This window comes from Nerophis lumbriciformis, linkage group LG15 (assembly GCF_033978685.3).
Source record: "Nerophis lumbriciformis linkage group LG15, RoL_Nlum_v2.1, whole genome shotgun sequence".
Classification (NCBI taxonomy): domain Eukaryota; kingdom Metazoa; phylum Chordata; class Actinopteri; order Syngnathiformes; family Syngnathidae; genus Nerophis; species Nerophis lumbriciformis.
The window spans coordinates 31,756,478-31,777,902 of NC_084562.2; the positions used below are offsets into that span (position 1 = coordinate 31,756,478).

At 39.5% G+C, this 21,425-nt stretch overlaps 1 protein-coding gene across 1 annotated transcript in view; it reads left to right on the plus strand.

Moving 5' to 3' along the window:
- The first annotated feature begins 6,659 nt into the window (after window positions 1–6,659).
- Window positions 6,660–21,425, plus strand: part of LOC133616237 (very-long-chain (3R)-3-hydroxyacyl-CoA dehydratase-like) — a 34,264-nt gene continuing 19,498 nt past the window's right edge. The window contains exons 1-6 of the mRNA XM_061975416.2: window positions 6,660–6,867; window positions 13,465–13,507; window positions 13,641–13,714; window positions 16,252–16,416; window positions 20,617–20,668; window positions 20,761–20,871. Coding sequence (XP_061831400.1) covers window positions 6,787–6,867; window positions 13,465–13,507; window positions 13,641–13,714; window positions 16,252–16,416; window positions 20,617–20,668; window positions 20,761–20,871 — 526 coding nt within the window. The 5' untranslated portion in view covers window positions 6,660–6,786. The remainder of the gene's footprint in view (window positions 6,868–13,464; window positions 13,508–13,640; window positions 13,715–16,251; window positions 16,417–20,616; window positions 20,669–20,760; window positions 20,872–21,425) is intronic.

The window sequence follows — 21,425 nt, forward strand, 5'->3', positions numbered from 1 at the left end:
CCATCAGTGATGGTTTGGGGTGCCATGTCATCTGCTGGTGTCGGTCCACTCTGTTTCCTGAGATCCAGGGTCAACGCAGCCGTCTACCAGCAAGTTTTAGAGCACTTCATGCTTCCTGCTGCTGACCTGCTCTATGGAGATGGAGATTTCAAGTTCCAACAGGACTTGGCGCCTGCACACAGCGCAAAATCTACCCGTGCCTGGTTTACGGACCATGGTATTTCTGTTCTAAATTGGCCCGCCAACTCCCCTGACCTTAGCCCCATAGAAAATCTGTGGGGTATTGTGAAAAGGAAGATGCAGAATGCCAGACCCAAAAACGCAGAAGAGTTGAAGGCCACTATCAGAGCAACCTGGGCTCTCATAACACCTGAGCAGTGCCAGAAACTCGTCGACTCCATGCCACGCCGCATTAACACAGTAATAGAGGCAAAAGGAGCTCCAACCAAATATTGAGTATTGTACATGCTCATATTTTTCATTTTCATACTTTTCAGTTGGCCAACATTTCTAAAAATCCCTTTTTTGTATTAGCCTTAAGTAATATTCTAATTTTGTGACACACGGAATTTTGGATTTTCATTTGTTGCCACTTCAAATCATCAAAATTAAATGAAATAAACATTTGAATGCATCAGTCTGTGTGCAATGAATAAATATAATGTACAAGTTACACCTTTTGAATGCAATTACTGAAATAAATCAAGTTTTTCAAAATATTCTAATTTACTGGCTTTTACCTGTATATCTGTATCATGAATCAAGTGGACCCCGACTTTAACAAGTTGAAAAACTTATTCGGGTGTTACCATTTAGTGGTCAATTGTACGGAATATGTACTTCACTGTGCAACCTACTAATAAAAGTCTCAATCAATCAATCAATCAATCAAAAAGGGGCGGCCGGATTGGTCCAAATATCGATGCAATGCGGATCAGTATCCGCTACTGGGAGTGATGCGATTTTCATATCCTCAGTGGCGGGCCTTGCGTTTCTCACCTAGGCCTTCAGTGATGTTCTTCTCAGTCCAACTTCAATAAATACCTCTCAAAATACCATAATTTATGTCGCCACCTGACCACGGCATATAAAATACTATACAGAAACACACTTGCGCACTACTGAGCATTGAATCACCTCAATTTGTCACTAGTGTACAAAAAGGGCCATTTTTGGAGCATCTAAAAATAAATAAACCCACATCGCATGTGGTATTGTCAAAAAAAAAAAATTGTAAAAAACATTGAATGTGAAAAAATATATTTGAACTCACAACACCGCTCGTAGTTGGTTGATTTGAGTGGAAGTGGCAGGCAAACCATTATATCTGCCACCTAAGCAACGTTTTGCTTTGCTACTTTGTTAGTTAAAAAATCGAATACTGCTGATTTCTCTGCTGGCCGGGTATGGCTCTGGTGCCACTTTCTGCTTTTGTAAATCGCAACTTGTGATCGGATGCCTGGGAGTGACAGGTTAGTATCCATTCACAAATCACGTTCAACGTAAGGCTACTGTCAACATCTTGTGTTCTGACCGGCTATCGCACCAGTCTGTTGATGTATGTCTTCTTAAGTTAATGAATGTCCTCCGTTCGTTAAACTGCACAGCCGCCGCTAACGTTGGGTCAGAAGGCCTCCGGCAGAATTCATACAGCGCTGGCAACAAGGTAGCTTAATTCTGATTGGTTAAAAGAGCCACACTGGAGCCTAACATGACATTAAGAATTAAAAATAAAATGACCTTTTATTCATTAATGATCATGATTTATGTTAGGCCAGCAGAGAAGGTCTTGCTGGCCCTGACGGCACACCACTGCATGTTCTTCAGTTTTCTATAATGTTTGTTTTCACAAATATCTGTGTTCTGTTGTTGTTGCTGTGTTGTTCATTTTGTTACATTTTTGACATTGTTGTGTTTATACATTGTTATATTGTCTACAAACTCAAGTTATCAGACACGAGAACTTTGGGGGAAAAAAGCCAGTTTATTTAGATAAACACCACTTTTGTCAACCGATTTTGCTCTATTGGTTTTATTTTTGTCAAACAATTCCATGTAACAAAAGCAGGTAGTTTTATTATCTTGTTGATATTGGTACATATTTTTATGTTGTGTGTATTAATATTGTTCCCAAGTAAGTGTATTGATCATTTTTGGTTAGCCTAAAATATTTGTCCTGTGTTTTAATTGTGGGGAAAATTTGAATCACCAAATTACTTATCTATTCATTGATATGCTTATTTGTCACGTACAGAGTATGTTAAATGACATCTGCAACAGTGTGTCAATAAATATGCCAGATTATTGAATAATATATATACAAATATAGAATTGTATTTTTAGCATCAAATATTTTAATGAAAGCAATGTCCAAACTTTTGATTGATGTTAAAAATTATGTTGTATCAAAAGAAGACACGTTTAGTTGAATTTATGATCCATCCATCCATTTTCTACCCCTCTCTGGGTCGCTGAAGCATTATTGTTTATTATTGTATACAATCATCCATCCATCCATTTTCTACCGCTTGTCCCTTCTGGGGTTCACGGGGGGGTGCTGGAGCCTATCTCAGCTGCATTTGGGCGGAAGGCGGGGTACACCCTGGACAAGTCGCCACCTCGTCACAGGGCCAACACAGATAGACAAACCACATTCACACTCACATTCACACAGTAGGGCGGGGGTCACCAACCCACGGCTCTCTTTGGCACCGCCCGAGTGGCTCCCTGGAGCATTTTTGAAAAAGGATTGAAAATGGAAAAAGATTGGGTAAATATATTTTTGGGGTTTTAGTATGGTATTTGTTTGAGGACAAACATGACACAAAAATTCCCAATTGTTAGAAAGCCCACTGTTTAATATGTTTGTATGTATGCTTCACTGATTGGAGTATTTGGTGAACATCGTTTTGTCCTACTAATTTTGGCGGTTCTTCAACTCACCATAGTGTGGACTGTGACGCAAATGTTTGTTTACATGTAAAATCTTCCACTCCTTTGTCTCATTTTGTCCACCAAAAGTTTCATGCTGTGCGTGAATGCACAATGGTGCACTTTGTTGATGTTATTGACTTGTTGGAGTGCTAATCAGGCTATTTAAGCTAGCTGTATGTACATATTGCATCATTATGCCTCATTTGTAGGTATATTTGAGCTCATTTAATTTATTTGACTGTTATCCTCTTTGTATATAATTTAGATTTGCATGTCTCATGACACATTATCTGTATGTAATATTGGCTGCATTTCAGATGTTGTTCCAGACCACAGCAAACGTTACTTAGCTTGCCAAAGATTGTAATAAATCCATTAGAAGAAGACAGCCTGCCGTTTCCTTAAACTTGGACCTTTGGCCATTCTAAGCCAGTGATTTCCAGGAGTTATCTCAAAAGTAGCCTCTGATTTACTAATGTTTTAAAAATGTGAAGAATAAATATTACATTTCAACATTTCTGTCAACGAAGATTTGTTTCACACATAGTCGTTTTGATAGTAGGCTAATATAGCCAATATAGACACTTACCTCATGTGTTGCCTTCATTATAAGACTCATATACGACTTTTCATTTTTTGCAGCTCCAGACAGATTTGTTTTTTGTATTTTTGGTCCAAATGGCTTTTTCAATGTTTTGAGTTGCCGACCCCTGCACTAGGGCCAATTTAGTGTTGCCAATCAACCTATCCCCAGGTGCATGTCTTTAGAGGTGGGGGGAACATGTACTAACCGAGGGGTGTCAAACTAATTTTAGATTGGGGGCCACATGGAGAAAAATCTACTCCCAAGTGGGCCAGACTGGTAAAATCACGGAACGATAACTTAAAAATAAAGACAACTTCAGATTGTTTTCTTTGTTTAAAAATAGAACACACGCATTCTGAAATTGAACACATCTTAATGTTGTTGTTGTTGGTTGTTTTTTTTTACAATTGCCTGTTGCGGTTAATAGGATATATACTTTATTTGTCGTTATTTATTTTTTCTGAATAAATTATGTGCTAACATTCATCAATCAACTCATTGGTGTTAATTTTCAATCTATTAAGATAAAAAAAAGTATGTCAAAATCAAATTACAGTATGTTATTTATGTAGGTTTATAATTTTCCTCGACTGATGTACTAACATCATGTGGTTTATTTAGCAAATTTGTAGCATCATCTACAAACCCCGGTTCCATATGAGTTGGGAAATTGTGTTAGATGTAAATATAAACGGAATGCAATGATTTGCAAATCATTTTCAACCCATATTCAGTTGAATATGCTACAAAGACAACATATTTGATGTTCAAACTGATAAAAAAAATTTTTTTTTGCAAATAACCCGGAGTTCCTTAAGGCTCTGGATGCTGTAGGGCTGTCTTGGTTGACAAGACTCTGCAGCATCGCGTGGACATCGGGGGCAGTACCTCTGGATTGGCAGACCGGGGTGGTGGTTCCTCTCTTTAAAAAGGGGAACCGGAGGGTGTGTTCTAACTATCGTGGGATCACACTCCTCAGCCTTCCCGGTAAGGTCTATTCAGGTGTACTGGAGAGGAGGCTACGCCGGATAGTCGAACCTTGGATTCAGGAGGAACAGTGTGGTTTTCGTCCTGGTCGTGGAACTGTGGACCAGCTCTATACTCTGGGCAGGGTCCTTGAGGGTGCATGGGAGTTTGCCCAACCAGTCTACATGTGCTTTGTGGACTTGGAGAAGGCATTCGACCATGTCCCTCGGGAAGTCCTGTGGGGAGTGCTCAGAGAGTATGGGGTTTCGGACTGTCTGATTGTGGCGGTCCGCTCCCTGTATGATCAGTGTCAGAGCTTGGTTCGCATTGCCGGCAGTAAGTCGGACACGTTTCCGGTGAGGGTTGGACTCCGCCAAGGCTGCCCTTTGTCACCGATTCTGTTCATAACCTTTATGGACAGAATTTCTAGGCGCAGTCAAGGCGTTGAGGGGATCCGGTTTGGTGGCTGCAGGATTAGGTCTCTGCTTTTTGCAGATGATTTGGTCCTGATGGCTTCATCTGGCCAGGATCTTCAGCTCTCACTGGATCGGTTCGCAGCCGAGTGTGAAGCGACTGGGATGAGAATCAGCACCTCCAAGTCCGAGTCCATGGTTCTCGCCCGGAAAAGGGTGGAGTGCCATCTCCGGGTTGGGGAGGAGATCTTGCCCCAAGTGGAGGAGTTCAAGTACCTCGGAGTCTTGTTCACGAGTGAGGGAAGAGTGGATCGTGAGATCGACAGGCGGATCGGTGCGGCGTCTTCAGTAATGCGGACGCTGTATCGATCCGTTGTGGTGAAGAAGGAGCTGAGCCGGAAGGCAAAGCTCTCAATTTACCGGTCGATCTACGTTCCCATCCTCACCTATGGTCATGAGCTTTGGGTTATGACCGAAAGGACAAGATCACGGGTACAAGCGGCCGAAATGAGTTTCCTCCGCCGGGTGGCGGGGCTCTCCCTTAGAGATAGGGTGAGAAGCTCTGTCATCCGGGGGGAGCTCAAAGTAAAGCCGCTGCTCCTCCACATCGAGAGGAGCCAGATGAGGTGGTTCGGGCATCTGGTCAGGATGCCACCCGAGCGCCTCCCTAAGGAGGTGTTTAGGGCATGTCCGACCGGTAGGAGGCCACGAGGAAGACCCAGGACATGTTGGGAAGACTATGTCTCCCGGCTGGCCTGGGAACGCCTCGGGATCCCCCGGGAGGAGCTGGACGAAGTGGCTGGGGAGAGGGAAGTCTGGGCTTCCCTGCTTAGGCTGCTGCCCCCGCGACCCGACCTCGGATAAGCGGAAGAAGATGGATGGATGGATGGATAATCATTAACTTTAGAATTTGATGCCAGCAACGCATGACAAAGAAGTTGGGAAAGGTGGCAATAAATACTGATAAAGTTGAGGAATGCTCATCAAACACTTATTTGGAACATCCCACAGGTGAACAGGCAAATTGGGAACAGGTGGGTGCCATGATTGGGTATAAAAGTAGATTCCTTGAAATGCTCAGTCATTCACAAACAAGGATGGGGCGAGGGTCACCACTTTGTCAACAAATGCGTGAGCAAATTGTTGAACAGTTTAAGAAAAACCTTTCTCAACCAGCTATTGCAAGGAATTTAGGGATTTCACCATCTACGGTCCGTAATATCATCAAAGGGTTCAGAGAATCTGGAGAAATCACTGCACGTAAGCAGCTAAGCCCGTGACCTTCGATCCCTCAGGCTGTACTGCATCAACAAGCGACATCAGTGTGTAAAGGATATCACCACATGGGCTCAGGAACACTTCAGAAACCCACTGTCAGTAACTACAGTTGGTCGCTACATCTGTAAGTGCAAGTTAAAACTCTCCTGTGCAAGGCGAAAATCGTTTATCAACAACACCCAGAAACGCCGTCGGCTTCGCTGGGCCTGAGCTCATCGAAGATGGACTGATACAAAGTGGAAAAGTGTTCTGTGGTCTGACGAGTCCACATTTCAAATTGTTTTTGGAAACTGTGGACGTTGTGTCCTCCGGACCAAAGAGAAAAAGAACCATCCGCCTGTACCTCTGTACTAACCCTGTGCCACCGTGCTGCCCCTGTATACAATCAACAAATGTTTCTTTTTTTCCTTCAGTGCCAAGATAACTACACGACTTTCCGGTCCAATAGGTGGCGGTAATGTACTAAGTTAGATGGAAGCTGCTGCTCAAGCCCAAAGAAGAAGCCTCCTCCCGGAAGTTCCTTCACTACTGCGGTGTTGATGGTGTCTTTAAGCATTTTGAAAGGAACACATTGGCATGTCGATATCTAGAAGGAACTAGTAGTTGACAATGGAGATCCTCACTCCTCATGTTTACTGGGCCCAGCGTCATGGAGAGATTTTTCTCCGGGTGGAGTTGAGCGATGCTAAGGTAAGACAGTAGTCGACTTGGTCCAGCTTCATATTTTTATTCTCAATGTGAGAACCCCATCTCGATTAATAGGTGTGGATAATGTCGGTATATGAATATTTTAGCTTGTGTGCTGAGGAGCATGTCGACCAAAGATGTCAACTTAGAGAGTAAAGGATATTCAAAGTGCGGCCCGGGAGCCCTTTTGGACGGTGGCTGACATGGGGCAAATCCAGTGGTGTGCCGTCTGGCCTAACATAACCAGAAATCATGATCATAATTAAAGATAAAAGTATTTTTTGTTTACTTTCCTTAAATATCTAAAAGTATTCATATTCTCTTCATGTCATATTATGCTCCTTCCAACGCTGTTGGTTTTAGGTTATAGAGTTTTTATCCAATCAGAATTCAGCTAGCTTATGTTGCCATGCTGTACCAAATCTGCCCGAAGCCTTCAGAATCAACAATGCAGGCGTCTATGCGCCAGAGGTGGGACCAAGTCATTGTTTTGCAAGTCACAAGTAAGTCTCAAGTCTTTGCCCTCAAGTCCGAGTCAAGACAGGCAAGCCCCGAGTCAAGTCCAAAGTCAAGACTGGAAAGTCTCAAGTCAAGTCCTAAGTCCTGCATTTTGAGTTTCGAGTCCTTTCAAGTCCTTTTAACCACAGACTAATATATTAACACAGATTGTGTATGCTTTTCAAACGCTGTATTTATTTATTAAAACAAGTGCATTTTAAATTGCAGGAAAGAAAATTGTGCTGACATTGCACTTCATAATAGCACTATTAACCAGTCATTTTAAACATAAACTCATTCCTTTACAGAACAAACACATTAAAAAATAAAGTGCAAATGTACTTATTTGTACAAAAGTGTTAACATTGAAAAAACATGACATATACGTGAACATAACAAAAAAGTTGTACTTTTTATATGTCAGGGCCCTATGCTGCATTGCATCTGCAAAAGACCAAATTAGCCAAGAGTCTGTCAGTCATTTGTGCACGATGGGGGCGTAGTATTTATTTTACCTTTATTTTACTATTTTTGTCTTTTTTTAGGTGGCTAAAATACGCGGTGCTGCTGACCGCCGTCTAACGTTACGTGTGATATATTGACTAACGTAACCCTGCTTAAAAAAAATCACTGAACAAAAAGTATGAATAAGGTAGTGAACTGCAACAGATTCCCGTGTTTGCAATAACGTTATAACGTTAGCAGTGAGTTTACAGCCTCACTGATTTAACTACACAGCAAATAAAAGTCACGTTACTTAGCCAATAAACGTTATCTTACATTCAAAACTTACTGTTCTTTGTGCAACTTCAAATGCCGGACGAAGTTGGAAGTTGTTGCCTCTCCATCAGTAATTTTCGAACCGCATGTGTTGCATACTGCAAACCGTTTTGTGTTGACCACCTCGTAATTTTTATACCCAAACAAAATTATTTTAGGTATCATTTTTTGTTCACTGGCGTGTGGTTTGGACATGTCTTCTTCGTTGGTTGTCCTGCAATTTGATTGGATGAATGCTGTGTGATGAAAACAAAGTAGATCTAATTTGATTGGCTGTTGTACTGAGAGCACACCAGCTGACACACGCAACGCTGATAGACAAGTACACAATGAAAAATACGGAGCGCTCCCGAATAACTTTTTCATCTTTGGGTTTTGGGGAAAGTAGCAAGTCATGTCAAGTCATGTCAATTCAAAAGGCTCAAGTCCAAGTGAAGTCACAAGTCATTGATGTTAAAGTCTAAGTCGAGTTGCAAGTCTTTTTACATTTTGTCAAGTCGAGTCTAAAGTCATCAAATTCATGACTCGAGTCTGACTCGAGTCCAAGTCATGTGACTCGAGTCCACACCTCTGCTATGCGCTGTAAGTGAACGGACACAAACATTTGACAGATAGTTGCGATAGCCAATCAGATCACGAGTTGTTGTCAGTAAGGCCTTCTGGATGGCCTAAGGCAGATATATAGTGATGTTATGCGCCAGGTAACATATGAACTCCATTACCCAGCATGCCACAGTAGTGAAGAGCATGCACAGTAGCCCCATTTAGGTTGTTGATTGTAGACATGCACCGGGATGTTTTTGATGAGCACGCTGTGGAGTAAACTTTAAGTACTCAGCCAACACGCCTCGTCTGCCTCTTTTATGATTAGACAAGACAACATATATATTTGCAAGGCCATTTTCAAGAAGGATATTTAAAGAGAAACTACATCTTGCGAGGCCATGTTGGCCAACCCCGGAAGCTAGCTCAGCTGAAATGTGAGTTCAGATATTTTATTTCTGAATTTTTTCACGTTTAATATGTTTTTTGCGATTTTAATGTTGACAGTACCACATAATATATGTTTTAATTGCTGATGCGGGTTTATTGATTTTTAAATGTGCCAGAAAATAACCCGTTTTGTACAATGCCCAGTAGTGCGTAAATGTGTTTCTGTATAGTATTTCTCTAGCAATGGTCATGTGGTGACATCAATGATGGTATTTTGAGAGGTAATCATTGAAGTCGGACGTAACTCAAGAAGGCCTAGGTGGGAAACGCACGGCCCGCCACTGGGCAAATCTGATTTTGTTTTGGGTCTCGTTCTCATTCAACGCTAACATCAGCTACGTACGGTGCAACAGGTATTGTGAAATATTACTGCTAAGTGTTTACCAAAGAGGAGTGCGCCTACCTTGTCGTTCAATCAATCAATCAAACTTTATTTATTTAGTACTGTTTGTGCACAGGCAAGTTGCAACACCTAATGATGACAAGTAAAACAAAAAGTCAAGTGGCTCCAATGGTTGCCTCCCAAACTTCCATTTTCTTCTGTGAACTTGCAGCATTTCATGCAGTTGTTTAAAGGTTTGTGCATGTTGTTGGTTTTTTTAGACCATTTTTTTTTTGACCATTGATAGGCCCCACATCAGTATCATTCGGTTTTCATGAAAAAGTACATAATCATCATTGCTGATGAATACATTTTAATGTCTATAACAAATGCCAATCCTCTCTGGCTGACAAGGAGCTAGCAGCTAATTATGTGTCACTCTACACTGTGTCAAGCTGCTTCCCTGAGTTTATTACGACAAATAAATTTGTTAGTATCGTAACTGTCATTATTACGTACCATTATTACTGAAGGAGAAGGCTAAACATGTTGCACACTGAGAGCAAGTCCGGGGGAAAGGTATCCTAATAGCTAAGCTAACAGCTGAGCTAGTTTTAAACACAATAAATAAATGCGGAGTAAACTTTTTAGAAGTGTAGATGTAACCGCATCGCAGCAGAAAGCAAGCAGCTATTTACCAGGAAATTGACAAGTAGATTAATAAAAGTCTAGAGAGTGAATAATATAATACAATTGTTGGTGTGTCAGCATTATCGCAGTCAGTACACGACACAAAAGGGGACGGCAGATCGACCCATAAACTGGTGGTGTTGATACCAAAGGTAGTATTAGTACAGTATATGGTCAACACTAGAGTGATTACATTGACATTTTTATTTTCTCCAAATTCTTTTTTTGTTTTCTATGAATTTTTACAAACTCAGGGAATAATTCCCTGTACACCGGGATACAATCAAAGGATTTAAATGAGTAATGGATAGTAGTTTTTGCTCATACAAAATTGTATGTAATAAAAGAGAATAAGGAACTTTTTTTAAATAGGGTGTTAAATTGTTAAAATACAAATAAATCTATGTGATTGGTATTAGTATCGGCTGATCTCACTCAAGGATGATCGGTATCGGAATTGGCAGCATAAAACTTTGATTGGAACATCCTCATTTATTTTGCATTTCTTTTTGACCCTGCTGTGTTTTTGTGTTTGCAACCTTTTTTTAATCTGCAACATTTCACAGTGTTTTTGATTTTGGATCATTTCTGTGTTTGGAGCACTGATACGTGTGCCATTTGTGGCCAGCAGCTCCAAAATGTGCGCTAGAAGGCAGACCAAAAACGAGAAAATGTTGAATTGTGGATAACTTAAAGCTTTTTTCACTATCTTCTTAGCTTATTGTGAAGTAAAGTGAATTATATTGATTTAACGTTTTTTTTTGCAGTGACTCAAAGCGCTTTGCATTGAGAAACCCATCATGTACATTTAAGCTACATTTACATTTATATCTCCATTAATATTGGATTGGTTTTCCCTTTTTAAAAATATTGAAAATATCAAGGTGGCCGTCACATTTTTTGATTTGTTTCCAGTATGCAGCCCATGCTTGAAAAAGTTTGGACATTTTTTTCTTCTTCAAATCTACAAAAGCATGAGTCTTAATGCATACCTAACAGTAATTAGAGGAAACATTATCTCACACACTTATGCCGTATATCTTCTTCAGATGCATTGTTAACTAAACTATTATTATACCTGGAACTTTCAACTTTTGTCTTCCTTTGACCAAAAAAGCTTCAACTCTCACTGCTGTTTGCTAATTTTTATTATAGACATTATGTTTTCTACAATGCACTCATTATGCTCTATGTGTATTAAGCAGAGGTGGGACCAAGTCATTGTTTTGCAAGTCACAAGTAAGTCTCAAGTCTTTGCCCTCAAGTCCGAGTCAAGTCCCGAGTCAAGACAGGCAAGCCCCGAGTCAAGTCCAAAGTCAAGACTGGAAAGTCTCAAGTCAAGTCCTAAGTCCTGCATTTTGAGTTTCGAGTCCTTTCAAGTCCTTTTAACCACAGACTAATATATTAACACAGATTGTGTATGCTTTTCAAACGCTGTATTTATTTATTAAAACAAGTGCATTTTAAATTGCAGGAAAGAAAATTGTGCTGACATTGCACTTTATAGTAGCACTATTAACCAGTCATTTTAAACACTAACTCATTCCTTTACAGAACAAACACATTGAAAAATAAAGTGCAAATGTACTTATTTGTACAAAAGTGTTAACATTGAAAAAACATGACATATACGTGAACATAACAAAAAAGTTGTACTTTTTATATGTCAGGGCCCTATGCTGCATTGCATTTGCAAAAGACCAAATTAGCCAAGAGTCTGTCAGTCATTTGTGCACGATGGGGGCGTAGTATGATGCCACCATGGCTGAAAACTCGCTCCACTGGAGCACTGGAGGCAGGCACTGCCAAGACTCTCATGGCCACTCGGAACAGTGAAGGAAGAGTCTTCATGTTCAATGCCCAGAACAAAAGGGGGGAGAGAGTTGTTTTGGGTTGGTGCACTACTTGTAAGTGTATCTTGTGTTTTTTATGTTGATTTAATTAAAAAAAGAGAAAAAAAAAATTATTTCTTGTGCGGCCCGATACCAATCGATCCACGGACCAGTACCGGGCCGCGGCCCGGTGGTTGGGGACCACTGAGGTAAACAACCAACAGTATGTCAGAAAGCTAGCTAAAACGGTACACATATTCATAATATAGTATACATTTTAACTGACCTTTATTTCACTATTTTTGTCTTTTTAGGTGGCTAAAATACGCGGTGCTGCTGACCGCCGTCTAACGTTACGTGTGATATATTGACTAACGTAACCCTGCTTAAAAAAAATCACTGAACAAAAAGTATGAATAAGGTAGTGAACTGCAACAGATTCCCGTGTTCGCAATAACGTTATAACGTTAGCAGTGAGTTTACAGCCTCACTGATTTAACTACACAGCAAATAAAAGTCACGTTACTTAGCCAATAAACGTTATCTTACATTCAAAACTTACCGTTCTTTGTGCAACTTCAAATGCCGGACGAAGTTGGAAGTTGTTGCCTCTCCATCAGTCATTTTCGAACCGCATGTGTTGCATACTGCAAACCGTTTTGTGTTGACCACCTCGTAATTTTTATACCCAAACAAAATTATTTTAGGTATCATTTTTTGTTCACTGGCGTGTGGTTTGGACATGTCTTCTTCGTTGGTTGTCCTGCAATTTGATTGGACGAATGCTGTGTGATGAAAACAAAGTAGATCTAATTTGATTGGCTGTTGTACTGAGAGCACACCAGCTGACACACGCAACGCTGATAGACAAGTACACAATGAAAAATACGGAGCGCTCCCGAATAACTTTTTCATCTTTGGGTTTTGGGGAAAGTAGCAAGTCATGTCAAGTCATGTCAATTCAAAAGGCTCAAGTCCAAGTGAAGTCACAAGTCATTGATGTTAAAGTCTAAGTCGAGTTGCAAGTCTTTTTACATTTTGTCAAGTCGAGTCTAAAGTCATCAAATTCATGACTCGAGTCTGACTCGAGTCCAAGTCATGTGACTCGAGTCCACACCTCTGGTATTAAGTTACCCACACACATCATAATCACACAGCATCTGTTGGACCAGTGTGCCATAAATAATGCAAGACTTTTAATGGAATTGCCAGCTGAGGTTCAGGCTCTCCAATGAAAACCTGAAACATGATGACAGTTGGTTCATCTTCTTTGGCCTAAGGAGAGAGTACCGTATGTTAGTTACACCTCAAATAAAAAGTAAACAGTCACACAATAACCTCCTGAAGATGGACACATCTTGAATGCTTTAGTTATCCTCACAGTAACATTTGCTATTTTTGAGTGTTTGTCTTCTCCTTAAGTTCCATCTTGGTTTAGATTTACTGTTGTGTTCGCTCCTAAAGTGCCAACCTTTTGTGTTTCAGAATCTTGAAATCAACCTCCATGAAAAAACTATGCAGTTCAGAGGTTTGTATGGTTGAAAATGTTTCCCAACTTCTAAGATATTTAATGTATTTTTACTGTCTATCCTGCATACTCTTCTGAAAGTAACTGCAATATAAAAGGTGATTGGATATTAAAGTGTTGTTGTTTTCCATAGCACAGGGCCATGGAGCTAAAGGAGATAATGAATACAGGTTTATTTTGGAGTTCTTGGAAGCCATCCGACCTGAGGTACTATATGTTTCCATACATTTTTAGTAGTTCATGCTCGAACTTTCCTATCAGCATCGATCTTGTTACGAGTTCAACTTAATAACATTGCTCCAACATTGCTCGGCTCTTTCCTGTTTAAACTGATGTGTTAATTATTAAATGTGTGTTAATGTGTTAATTATTAAAGAAAAGAATAAAAACTGAATGATAGTACATAGTTTGTCTACTTAATAGTGGAAAACAGTGTCAAATCATGGTGTTAGTTGCGTTTAATTACAGTCATATTTAGCACGTTAATCACATTTTTTATGTCTACTGTTACCTGCAAGTTGCCTCGCCCTCTTCTTGTTCTTATCATCAGGTTTATTGGCGCTCTGTACTTCTCTCTACGTCCGTGTACACAGCGACGTTTTAAAAAGTCATAAATTTTACTTTTTGAAACCGATACCGATAATTTCCGATATTACATTTGAAAGCATTTATCGGCCGATAATATCGGCAGTTCGATAATATCGGACATCTCTACTGATGAGTACCGATATCGAGTAGAGGAAAAGCAACAAGTTCAACATTCAATATTTATTGCTCAGAAAAGTTCACTTTCTGTTTTTTGATGTGTTAACTTCAGCATTTTATATTGACCTGATGTTTTATTTTAGTGAAATAAAACCAATTGCTTCTGTTTAAGATTGGTAAAAACAATACATATCTTTATGAAGCTACTTGTTTGTTTATATACTGTGTACATCTTTATAATAATGTAATTAATTTAAATAAAAATGCATCAAGGGCTTATTTCAGCATGTTTTTGGCAAAGTTAATTAGTTTAATTAATTACACATCATAATCAAGTAATCGTTAATTTTCTTTATTGCTTGACAACACGAGAAAAAACAAATGCAGGAATAAAAGCTGACGTCAACATAGTCCAGTTCATGTCGACTATGGGTCCATATCGACTAAAGCGGGGCACACACACACACACACATTTTCTGAATCTGAAGAGATTTTATCTGTTACACACTCCACACATAATTATAAGAAATCAGGCATTAAACCGTTTTGATGGTTATGTGTGTGGTGTGTTGCAATAATATCAATACAGCACGCCCACACATAACGTTTCTGTCCACTACTGATCTAGGCTCTAGTCCCTCAATCACAAAATATTGTGTGACCTAGCAGAATCGAAGAACCAATGTATCAAACGCCATAGCAACAACTGGAACACAAAAACAGGCAACATGGAAAAGTACTTATGAGGGGAAGGAATTAGAGATGTCTGATTATATCGGACTGCCGATATTATCGGTCGATAAATGCTTTAAAATGTAATATCGGAAATTATCGGTATCGGTTTCAAAATGATTGGTATCGGTTTCAAAAAGTAAAATTGATGACTTTTTAAAACGCCGCTGTGTACACGGACGTATGGAGAAGGTCAGAGTGCCAATTAACCTTAAAGACACTGCCTTTGCGTGCCGGCAGAGTCACATAATATCTACGGCTTTTCACACAGACAAGTTAATGCAAGGCAAACTTGATCAACAGCCATACAAGTCACACTACGGGTGGCCGTATAAACAACTTTAACACTGTTACAAATATGCGCCACACTGTGAACCCACACCAAACAAGAATGACAAACACATTTCGGGAGAACATTCGCACCGTAACACAACATAAAGACAGCAGAACAAATACCCAGAACCCCTTGCAGCACTAACTCTTCCGGGACGCTACAATATACCCCCCCACCTCAACCCTCCACCCACCCCACCCCAACCCCGCCCACCTCAACATCCTCATGCTCTCTCAGGGAGAGCATGTCCCAAATTCCAAGCTGTTATGGTCAATAATGCACTTTGTGACTTCAATAATAAATATGGAAGTGCCATGTTGGCATTTTTTTCCATAACTTGAGTTGATTTATTTTGGAAAACCTTGTTACATTGTTTAATGAATCCGGCGGGGCATCACTACAAAATTAGGCATAATAATGTGTTAATTCCACGACTGTATATATCGGTATCGATTGATATCGGAATCGGTAATTAAGAGTTGGACAATACCGGAATATCAGATATCAGCAAAAAAGCCATTATCGGACATCTCTAGAGGGAATGATGGTGGTCTTGTGACTATTTTTGACAAAAAAAAAATATTGAAAATATGCGAACTCAAGAGGAGTCGTTTTCAAATTAGGCTAATGGCTGGTGTTATTAGCCTAGCATTGCTAAGACCTAAACGTTATTAACCGAACTAAATCAACCTGTCGTCCCTCAACACATCGCTCTTTAAATATTGCGGCATATTTTTTTCAAAGCATGTTCTACATATTTTCGGCCTAAATTAGGTTGTATTTATAACAGTGCAGTATTTGTCTTATTATGTTGTGGCGAGACTTCCATTTCCAGGTTAAGGTAACTTCCAACTGCTTAGTTAGCTTGGCTTATTGGTAGCCTGCGGCCGACACAACTCATTTCTTTCAGCGAATTAATAGCACACAGCAATCAATGTTGTAGACATGGTGATCTTTACTGTGTCCCCTTCAGATTGAACAGAAGTCAACCCAGCGTCAGGTGGACATCAAAATCAAGAAGCAGGAGGAGCACTGGTGGAACCGTCTGACGCTGCAGGAGAAGAGGCCTCTGTTTCTGGCCCCTGACTTTAACCGCTGGCTGGACGAGTCTGATGCCGAGATGGAACTTCAGGCTAAGGTAAAAGAAAAATGAGCTTGGCTGCTCAAATTCACAAATAGTTCTGTTCTAGTCCATCACAAAAGGCGATGAATTGCCTATCATGCACACTTACTCAGTTAGAGCTAAACACCATAAGAAATGTTCACAATATTTTTTAGCAGTGCCTTAAAGAGGAACTGCACTTTTTTGGGAACATTTTTTTCACCCAAAATCTTTATGTGAGACAAGAACATACCTTTTCTGTGTATTCTAAATTGTGCACTGCAAAAGCTGAAATCTAAGTAAGATTGAATACCTCAAATAAAAAATCTATTATATTTGCTTATTTTCTGTCTGATAAGATATTTCTTCTCACTAAGCATATTTGATGTTAGTGTTTTACTTGTTTTAAGTGTTTTGGTCCTAAATGATCTCAGTAAGATATTACAGCTTGTTGCTGTGATTTCATGACCTATATTGAGTAAAACATGCTTGAAACTAGGATATCAACTGTTGCAAAGCTGTGTCATCAACACTCACAAGTATAAAACTGCCTTTTTAAAGTAAGAATTTCTTATTTCAAGCATGACATAAAAAATCATGACTTTGACACAATTGTGTCTCATAATTAAAACAGGTGACAGCCAAATGAACTTTGCTGTTTTATTTTCAATGAAACAATAGAACATAAGTACTCATATAGTAGTACAGTTGGCACAGTACAGCAAACTGACAGTTAATATTTAAACATTTAACATGTGACATTTCAAACAACTTTGAACAGAAATAGTTCAAGCACATTCAGATAAATTCTTCAAAATTACAATTAAAAAAATTTGGTTGGGGGCCGGGCTGTAAATATATATATATATATATATATATATATATATATATACAGGTAAAAGCCAGCAGCCGACACCAGCAGATGACATGGCACCCCAAACCATCACTGATGGTGGAAACTTTACACTAGACTTCAGGCAACGTGGATCCTGTGCCTCTCCTGTCTTCCTCCAGACTCTGGGACCTCGATTTCCAAAGGAAATGCAAAATTTGCATGGTTGGGTGATGGTTTGGGGTGCCATGTCATCTGCTGGTGTCGGTCCACTCTGTTTCCTGAGATCCAGGGTCAACGCAGCCGTCTACCAGCAAGTTTTAGAGCACTTCATGCTTCCTGCTGCTGACCTGCTCTATGGAGATGGAGATTTCAAGTTCCAACAGGACTTGGCGCCTGCACACAGCGCAAAATCTACCCGTGCCTGGTTTACGGACCATGGTATTTCTGTTCTAAATTGGCCCGCCAACTCCCCTGACCTTAGCCCCATAGAAAATCTGTGGGGTATTGTGAAAAGGAAGATGCAGAATGCCAGACCCAAAAACGCAGAAGAGTTGAAGGCCACTATCAGAGCAACCTGGGCTCTCATAACACCTGAGCAGTGCCAGAAACTCATCGACTCCATGCCACGCCGCATTAACGCAGTAATTGAGGCAAAAGGAGCTCCAACCAAGTATTGAGTATTGTACATGCTCATATTTTTCATTTTCATACTTTTCAGTTGGCCAACATTTCTAAAAATCCCTTTTTTGTATTAGCCTTAAGTAATATTCTAATTTTGTGACACACGGAATTTTGGATTTTCATTTGTTGCCACTTCAAATCATCAAAATTAAATGAAATAAACATTTGAATGCATCAGTCTGTGTGCAATGAATAAATATAATGTACAAGTTACACCTTTTGAATGCAATTACTGAAATAAATCAAGTTTTTCAAAATATTCTAATTTACTGGCTTTTACCTGTATATATTCCTTGCGCTCTAATTGACTGAAAGAGCACGCACGTGGCGCGATGATATCATGTTATTGATGGGAAAATGCAAGAAATGTAATGCAGAGCGCACATCATTATGTCAAGATAATGGCACTAGCATTTACTTCATTTAAGAATATTTTTCAACATATTGAGAAAAAAGGTCTCATATTTGTTTTTTCTATCAAGAAAAGTGCACTTGTTATTAATGAGAAAATACTTATTTTAAGGTATTTTCGGGTTCATTGAGGTTAGCTAATTTGACTTGTTTTGGAAAGTCTTGACAAGCCAAATTTTCTTGTTCTATTGGCAGATACTTTTGCTTATTTCATGTAAAATACCCCAAATATTTTGTTTTGTTTTTCTTGTTTTTGAACACTGACTTTTTGCAGTGTGAAAAACTGCCCGTAAAAGGCAGGTAACAATGCAGTCTTATTGTGATTTATTTCTACTTTTATAACACTTCCTTGTGGTCTACATAACATGTAATGGTGGTTCTTTGGTCAACATTTTGCATAGATGATGTTTTACGGACTATTTTCAAGCCGCTTTCTGACCATCTCTACAGGATGCGCCGTATTGTGGACGGTCTTATTTACGTGGATCACCTTCCACTGGGACTTCTCCCCATCAGCCATGGTGTATTTTTAGCGGTTACTGACATATATATAAGTTTGAACAAGTCTACTGACATATAAGTTTGAACAATTAGCTACTTTGTATTAGAAATGGTTGCAGCCGAGGATGCATGCATGTACGAGCCGGTCTGCCCCACGACAAGAGGATGGAGAAAAAGAATGATTGACTACAATGGTAGACTCGCGTAAAGCTCTTCCGATAAAACTTTACCACATATGGAGATATACGCTGATGTCAAAATGGGGCAAATTCCAAACAGCTCATTTGGAGGAAGTATGAGGGAAGCCATGCTTTTTTCAGAAATACTGTATCTCGGCCATGCCTCCATGGTTTGAATTAAAACGTTTCTACCCCAAATACACACAAACAGTTGCTAATAGGTAAGAAAAGTTAGTTTTGCATAATTGGTCCCCTTTAATTATGGGGGTACGATCTATTCTACCAATAAAGCCCTCTAAAAAATCTCCAACGCTGTTTTATAAACATGCTGTAGGTATGTATGAAATGTTGTAGCCGGCACATTCATGAAAACTTGTAGTATTTACAGTATTTTGGTCATTTTAAGTACTACAGAAAATGATGTCACAGAAGGATAGCGTTCGTTGCTATGTGCTAAAGATTTCAAATAAGAACATAAACAGTGACTTACAATGTCCGCTCTCGCTGGGATACATACACTGTTGATATGTTGTATCTTTCAGCACAAAACTTGTCCTCTCTTAAAGCTGCTAAATTCAGAATAATCCTAACTCCTCAGATTAAAAAAACTATTCCTAATGCTGTTGCGATGGTCTTATGATGAGTTCCATTTGTTGAAAGCCAAATTGAGCTGTATAGTATCAATTTGGCGTGAGGATTTTCAAAGTTGACCAGCTTCTCGGTTTGGTGTTAGAACCTTCTTCAACTGTATACAGGTGAGAAGCATGATTTATAACCTAGCATGATTTTTTGCTAACTCAAAGGAAATACTTCCTCTTAATTTAAGGCAGTTTCTCAGCCAACGCTATTAGCAGCTCAAGCTTGCTAGTATCTGGCTATTCGCTTGGGGTCGGTGGACCAGTGTGAGCAAGGCGACGTGTCACGACTCCAGAAAAGTAGTTCCTTGTTGTTAGCGCTTACAACAACAATATGCAAAAGAATATAGCTTGGTTAATATGCAGGTCACGGCATGTAAATGAAGCGGTGTTAGCAGTTTTTGGATGTTTTTAAGAGCAGATTAATCTCATTACCTACATTTTTAGCTGCCTTGTACTCGCAGTTTTTCAATATTTTGAAACGCGTAGACACTGTACGAAAAGTGTCGTTCCACGCTCTGATGAGAGATTGTGCGCCTCCTCTTTTATTTGGACTTTCCCTGATTACATGGCAACAGCTGTTTCTAAAGGGACGGGGGTCGTAAACAGCCATCGCCTTTGATTACAAAACAGTTCAAAGAAAAGGTCATAAAACAGATCAAAGAAAAGGTTGCCTGGAGGGGAGTCTGGTCCTGCTTCCTCTCCACTTTGTAGTTCTCGGGTCAAGACAAAATTTGTCTGTCTTCATGTTGCTTCCCACCCTACACAGTGGAGTTTTACAAGCCTTCTTCTTGGTAGGATCAAAGACAGCTTTTGTCTTCTCGCCGGGAACTCATGGCAACACAAAGTTTTGTGATAACTCAGATACAATTATTCTGACATCCTCTTTTTAAAAATTAGTTGGACAAAAAACTAAACTTGGCATTTATATTTGTAAATACATTTAAATAAAAAAGTTATTTTGTGACAAATATTATGGGTTGTTTCCTTTCAGGAGGAGGAAAGGATAAACAAGATAAGTGTGGAGTCAAGAGTTCGTAAAGACCGTGAGTCACGTTGAACTTCTCACCATAAAACAATGCAATTGTCAAACACGGCACCTTCATCGCAATATTTAAACTTTGTTTTCCACCCATAGACTACCTCGGGGTTAAAAAAGGCTACCTATTTATGTACAACCTGGTGCAGTTCCTCGGATTTTCATGGATCTTTGTCAACATGACGGTTCGACTCTTCATTCTTGGTCAAGGTAAGGTGGTGCCATTGGAGCAAAGTTTAGATGCCGACCACAATCAAGGTGACTCGTCTAGGATTAAGAGGCAGACTAAAATTGGAGTAAATACGACATCTTGCTTGTCATTACATTTTTTTTACAATTTTCTAAAGCTATGGAGATAATTTATTTCCTTATTTTAGTGCTTTAAGAGAGTAGTAAGTGCTTTCTCTGTTGTATCATTGATTATGTTTACATGTACAGTTGTCGTTATTAATCCGTTGCAAATGGTCAGATAAAAACTGAAACTGTTTTCCATAGGAAAAAATGGAAATCCATGCAGAAAACAATGCAAAATGCATTCAACCCCTAATTGATTGGATAAATGAACATTTAACATTGCTTTTATTTTTATTTAAGAATCTTGAAACTGCTCATTGAGAAGATGTGCTTTAATTTTTCCAAAAGTCTCCTCACTAGATTTGTGTTTAGTCGCTTTTTTGAAAAAGAGTCTATAGAGGGGTCTGATTACTCACTAAAGATAGCAACAAAGCCACTAAGTTGGCAACACGGATCCCTCTTGCAATGTC